The sequence below is a fragment of the Humulus lupulus genome, chromosome 6, assembly GCF_963169125.1.
Source record: "Humulus lupulus chromosome 6, drHumLupu1.1, whole genome shotgun sequence".
Lineage (NCBI taxonomy): Eukaryota > Viridiplantae > Streptophyta > Magnoliopsida > Rosales > Cannabaceae > Humulus > Humulus lupulus.
Window position 1 is genome coordinate 76,176,142 of NC_084798.1, and position 6,239 is coordinate 76,182,380.

Genomic DNA, 6,239 nt, shown 5'->3' on the forward strand with positions numbered 1-6,239 from the left:
TAGGAAGCCTAGTCAGCCTACCCCTCACAAAGTACTTGATCATTTGAATTACAAAGCCAACAGAAAGCGAACTCAACTCAAAATACATTTGTTCCTATTCCTCCAAATCATGTAGACAGCTGCTGCTAAAGCAGCAGCAGCAACAATCTGCTTCAGGCCCTTCGGCTTACCAGCCATCCAAGAACACCACTCATCATACAAACTCGGCCAAATACCTCTACCCAGCCAATTCTCCAACTGAGATCTAACTTGCCGAGAGAAAGGACAAGCAAAAAAAAGATGAGAGTGGGACTCCTGCTCCTCTTCACATACCGGGCATAGCACAGTGGGCAGATCCAGATGACAGAAACTAAGGTTATCACGCGTGAGCAGATGGCCAAGTGTAGCTTGCCAAAGGATGAACCTGTGCTTAGGCACAGCCAAAGAGTTCCAGACTACATTAGCAAAATCAACTCTATCCTTGTTAAGTAACCTGTGATACAACACTTTCAAACATCATTTGTTATGCTTGACTGCCTCATCTAGACTTTGCGCAGGGAAAACAGCTCTCAGCTTTACCAATCTCCTCCAATACCAACTCACATCCTAGTGAACAATATAATTCCAAAAGTCCTGGCCCTTCAGATAGATAGAATCCACCCATTTCACCCAAAGAATATCTTGCTTAGTTGAAACAGCCCAAACAAACTTAGTAAGAAGCACTCTATTCCAGTTACAACCTTCCTTGAAACCAAGACCACCCATGCATTTTGGCAGGCACACCTGATCCCAGGCAGTAAGATGCAATTTACTACGCTGCTTATTGCTGTCCTTAACTCCCCAAAGGAAGTTCCAGCATAACCGATCCACTTCCTTAGTGACACTCTTAGGGAGAATAAAAATTCTCATCCAAAAAGATCTGATACTCAGAAGCACAGAGTTAATTAATTGCGCCCTCCCAACAAAAGATAGGTGACGACTCGCCGAAGGATGTAATTTCAGTTGTATCTTTTTGATAATGATAGCACAATCTCCAGCCTTCCATCTTGTTGTTCGAAGAGGAACTCCCAAATATTTTAGAGGAAAGCTTCCTTCTGAGAATCAGAGCCTCTCTAGCATATGGCGGGTTTCTCTTTCAGTCACACCTCCAAAATAGACCTGAGATTTGTCCATATTAGCAGACAAACCTGAAGCCAAGCAGAACTCATTAAAACCATCCCTCATTATCTGAACTGAGCTAGTTTCTCCCTTGCAAAATATGACCAAATCGTCTGCAAAACAAAGATTGACAATCTTTAGCTGCTTACACTTAGGATGATAGCGGAATCCCTTATCCAAGGAAGCTTGACATAACAACCGGGTACAGAACTCCATTGCTAGAACAAACAACAAAGGAGAAATTGGGTCCCCTTGCCTAAGACCCTTCCGACCTCTAAACTCCCCTTGAACCCTACCATTCATTAGAATCGTATAAGTAGGATCCTTCAAGCAGGCCATTACCCATTTGATGAATTTAATCGGAAAGCAGAATTCAGTGAGAATGTCCTCCAAAAAATTCCAATCAAGCATATCACAGGCTTTACTCAGGTCAATTTTCATCACACACCTAGGGGAAATGTTTTTCCTCTTATAACCTTTAATAATATCCTGAAGAATAAGAATATTATGCGCCAATAATCTATTTTTAACAAACGCTCCATGATTCTGATGGACAAGACTAGGAAGCACCATCGCCAATCTACCACAAAGCATTTTAGATATACACTTGTAGATAGAATTGGAACACGCAATAGGCCTATAATCCGCTGCCCGAGTAGGTGTATCAATCTTAGGAATCAAGGAAATAGTAGCCTTATTCACCTCCTCTGGCAGAATACCGCGCTCAAAGAAGTCAAATATGGCTTATGAGATTTCAGCTTCTAAATCGCTCCACATTGCTTTGAAAAAACCTGAGCCATACCCATCCGGGCCCGGACTTTTAATGGAGTTAATACTAAACAAAGCGTCTTTAACTTCCTTAGTAGTGAAAGGCCTCACTAAACTGATCTGCTGGTCCAAAGTCAGTTTATGACCAAGATTAAAACAGGAACTCTGAATTGGACTCGAGGCATTGCTTTTGCTTCCCATGATTTTATGAAAATGAATCACAAAGTGTTCCACAACATCATCAAATTTCTCAATTATCTGTCCAGATTCTGTCACTACTGAAGTGATACAATTAGAGGCTTTTCTTTGTTTTAAACATGCGTGAAAATATGTCGTGTTGTCATCACCATAACGAAGCCAGTCCACTTTGCTTTTCTTTCTCAGGAAGCTCTCATAAGTTCTAGCATGATAAGAAAAATTATCACTTGGTGCACCTTCTACTCTTTGAAGTTCTGTCGAGTGAGGATTACTCTGAAGAGTCATTTGGGCAGCCTGAAACTTCTCCTTAGCCAAAACATAATTCTGAGCAACATCTCTCATAACATGCTTATTGAACTTGCGAAGAACTGTCTGAAGTCTGCTAAGTTTCCTACAAATTCGATCCAGCCCAAACCCTTTGCTAGGCTTGCACCAGCTTTGCAAGACAGTATGTTTAAATTTTTCATGTTCAGTCCACATATTGAAGAATCTAAACAGCTTAATACCACAGTTAACAGTAGCTTCTGGTTTGATAATGCAGTAACAGTGGTCAGAGAGCAATTCCCAGTTGAACACAGCCTTAGCTTGAGGAAAAAGGTCCAACCATTCTTCATTTTTAAAGACTCTGTCTAATTTCGAATAGATTCTATCTTCATTGGCCTGTTTATTTTTCCAAGTATAATGAGACCCTCTAGCGCGCAACTCATCAACTAAACCCAAGGCCCTCCAATTTTGAGAATCAGCTAACTCAAGGGAAGTAATGGTGCGTCCACCAATTCTGTCTGTACCCTCAAAAACTGCATTAAAATCCCCAGCCAACAGCCAAGGGGTGGCTGGGAAACAAAGACTGGACAGATCGCTCCAAAGAGGCACTCTTTCCTCAATCGAATTTCTACCATACACAAATGTAACACAAAACAACTTATTAGTCCTTAAGCCTTTAACACAGACATGAAGTAACTGATCAGTCTCCTTTAAAACTTCAACAGACACTAAATTTTGCTGCCAAATAAGAAGCAATCGACCTTCTGAAGCTGCACGAGTGAAATAGTTCCAGCCAATGAAAAAAGATTGCATCATTTTCTCAATTTTATTACCACGAAGTTTAGTCTCCAACAAGGCACCTGGACCAATTTTTTTCACAAAACAAAAAGAACTCAGAGATTTCTGTTTCTCTCTTTTATTAATACCTCTAACATTCCAGCTAAGAATGTTGTGAGTCTCCATGAAATAAACTTGTTGTTGTTAGTCCCAAGTTTGTAACCTCCAATACCTTATCTTGGAGTTTAAGATAATATATTTATCCCCAAATAAATCTGAGTTAATTCAAAATTAAGTTTATCTTAAAATATTAGTTTTAATTAAATAAATAAATATCTTATTATATTTATTTTATAATAAGATAATTATTAATCTCTCTCTATATATTTATTCAAACATGATTAATTTATATGTTAACATATAGTTTTTCAAAATAATAACAATATAGTTAAACAATTAATTAATTGTCCATCATCATCACATAATTATTTCTTTGCCCTGGAAAATTAATTCCTTTGCAATTAAGTCACTTTCTCTACAAATCTTCCTTATGACATCCTAACCCTTGACAGTGTATGAACGAGGTGACTTGAGACCATTGACCTATAATATGAAGCTCAAATAACCCAAGTTATTAATCAAACTCTTTAATCTAATAATGTTATTTATTAATTCTATCATTACTCCACTATAAATATTGAATTGCACTCTAACTATTTATAAAATTATATTTACAAAGTTTTCTTTGTAGTCCTCCAATTATTGGTTCGTTAATTAAAGCTGGTCAGAATTACCATTTTACCCATCTTATTAACTATTGTTTCTTAAGTACAATTAATTCACTAGCGAATAATTAATCTATAATCAAATCATAGATTTGAGCTCAATAACTATTTGGTTATAAAATTAACCCTTAAATGAACCAATATTTGATCCGTTAAGAAAGTATGAATTCCAATATTGTAAACCATGTTCCCCGCCATTCATGATATTGAATCTCAGAAACAAAAGTTATTAGCCTCATTATACTAAGAAACCTTAATGAGTGAATCAAAAGATCCAATAAACACTAACAAGATTTCATGACTACTCATGATTTAGATTGATCTACAAATGATCATCTATTATGATAAGTATTAAATGGTTATGGAAAATGGTATGTTTATAAAGATAGTTAATTCATATATGTCCTGTCATATATAATCTCTATTACATACTATACATATACCAAGTTCTCTATCCACATCAGTAATTTGAATCTAGACTGCCTACATCCCGTATGCTTAGTAAACCGTACTAGTAACCATTCATCAAAGATTCCTTACTTTAATATGTTACTGACTATCTTATTCATTGTATGTGATCTTAATTCTCTCATACTAATAAAACATCATATCCTTATAAATGAACATGGTATTTTCTATATATTCATATAAATTATTCAAATAATAATCACAGGATTCAAATATAAAAAAATTGTACTTTTATTTAAATCAATAAAAACGTCTTTACATACTTTTAGGGCATAATTCTTAACTGTTTTTCATTAAAACCATTTTTGAAGAACATATTTTTGACGCGCGATTTACGAGGTGACAGTACGTCCCGAGATGAGGGCACGTGCCTTAGGGGCACTCTTGAATTCACATGTATGGGTTCCATATCCGTTTTATCTCGTAAAACTCACCCATCTCGTAGGATTTCTAGCTCATAGATTCATCCTATCATGTAGGATTTTTCAACTCATAGAATTTGATTCCCGTCCTAATATTTAGGTTGAGTTATCGAGTTTTTTACTCCTGGTTATTAAGCAAGACTGATTTACTTGACACTTTCGAACCTTTTCTCAGGGTCGTATCTGTAACGCCCTGGCTATCCCAGAACAGTTACGGTGATCGGTGAACCGGAAATTTGACCCGCTACCCGAGTCCTTTGGTTAAAAACGTGATCTAGGTGTCATTAACAGGTTAAGGTGTAAAACCAGTAAAAAAGAAAGGGCACTTTTCATTAAGTAAATAAACTGCTCATGAGCCTTTTTAAAATGTTTACAAGTAGTTCATGTTACAAAAGAGTTACTACAGTTCCACATATACAATCTCCGCCGGCCTAAGCGGCAAAAATAGGGAAAACCCCTAGTCCCTCTGAGAACTCCTTGACCGTGGCGGTCAAGCGGCCCTGTATGTACATCACATCGCCCAAGCTCTCCACTCAAGGCTGGCCAAGCTTTTCCTTCCCTTTACCTGCACCACATAGCACCCATGAGCCGTGGCCCAGCAAGAAAACATAACAAAACATGATATAATATCAACAACAATCATAATAACCACTCAGGACTATCAGTCCAACAAATAGGTGACAATAGCTAAAAGTCACAGTAATGAGCATCGCTCCCTTTTGCCATGTGACGATAGGGTCACCAGGGCTTAACTGAATAGTGATTCATCTATAAGTTCGTTTAGGACAGGTGCATGGTGATTAGTCACCAACATAACCTTCCTCACAACTCTGGAGTCGAAGCTATGAACAACGTCCCTTAGCCATGTGACAAACAGTCACCGGGGTCTCATACCTTGGCTATATTCATCTGGTTGTAAGCCAGGCAAGCGCTTATAAGTTCCTCGACCCTAGGGTCGGTCTGGCATTAATGCTATAGAGTCATTCAATGCATGATTCTCGACTTTAGAGTCGGTCCCTGACTAGTCAGTGTCTCAACAGGTAAACAACGTTCAACAGCATTTAATATGCAATCCATGTCCACATATATCAACCAGCATGCCTCAAATATCAGACCATACATGCCATATACCTATACAGGGTGCAACTGTATTCAAACACCGTTTTCTTACCTCTGGTTCGAGTGAGAATAATTATATGAACGACCCCTGAGAACGATCAACCTTTAAATTCCTCGACGGTCACCTGGTCATAACCAAAATATAGGATTCATCAATAAAAATGATAACCGGGGTTTCCCAAACCAAATCCCAGCCCCCGAGACCTCAAATACTACCCAACCGGGTACTAGGTCCAACCCCGAGGCCTATGGTTTGAATCCCTAAGCTAAAAACCACCTTTTAGCAATTTTGGCCCTATGG

At 38.1% G+C, this 6,239-nt stretch overlaps 2 protein-coding genes across 2 annotated transcripts; both read right to left on the minus strand.

Moving 5' to 3' along the window:
* Window positions 1-1,080: 1,080 nt before the first annotated feature.
* On the minus strand, window positions 1,081-1,710 carry LOC133785227 (uncharacterized mitochondrial protein AtMg01250-like). Its single transcript, XM_062224478.1, has one exon. It carries the CDS (start codon window positions 1,708-1,710, stop codon window positions 1,081-1,083), a length of 630 nt encoding a protein of 209 aa, XP_062080462.1.
* Window positions 1,711-1,881: 171 nt separating this feature from the next.
* LOC133785228 (uncharacterized) lies at window positions 1,882-3,330 on the minus strand. Its single transcript, XM_062224479.1, has one exon. It carries the CDS (start codon window positions 3,328-3,330, stop codon window positions 1,882-1,884), a length of 1,449 nt encoding a protein of 482 aa, XP_062080463.1.
* Between the last annotated feature and the right edge of the window lie 2,909 nt (window positions 3,331-6,239).

Coding starts and splice junctions, on each gene's coding strand:
- LOC133785227 (XM_062224478.1), bottom strand. CDS start 1,710: ATGGTGCTTCCTAGTCTTGTCCATCAGAATCATGGAGCGTTTGTTAAA.
- LOC133785228 (XM_062224479.1), bottom strand. CDS start 3,330: ATGGAGACTCACAACATTCTTAGCTGGAATGTTAGAGGTATTAATAAA.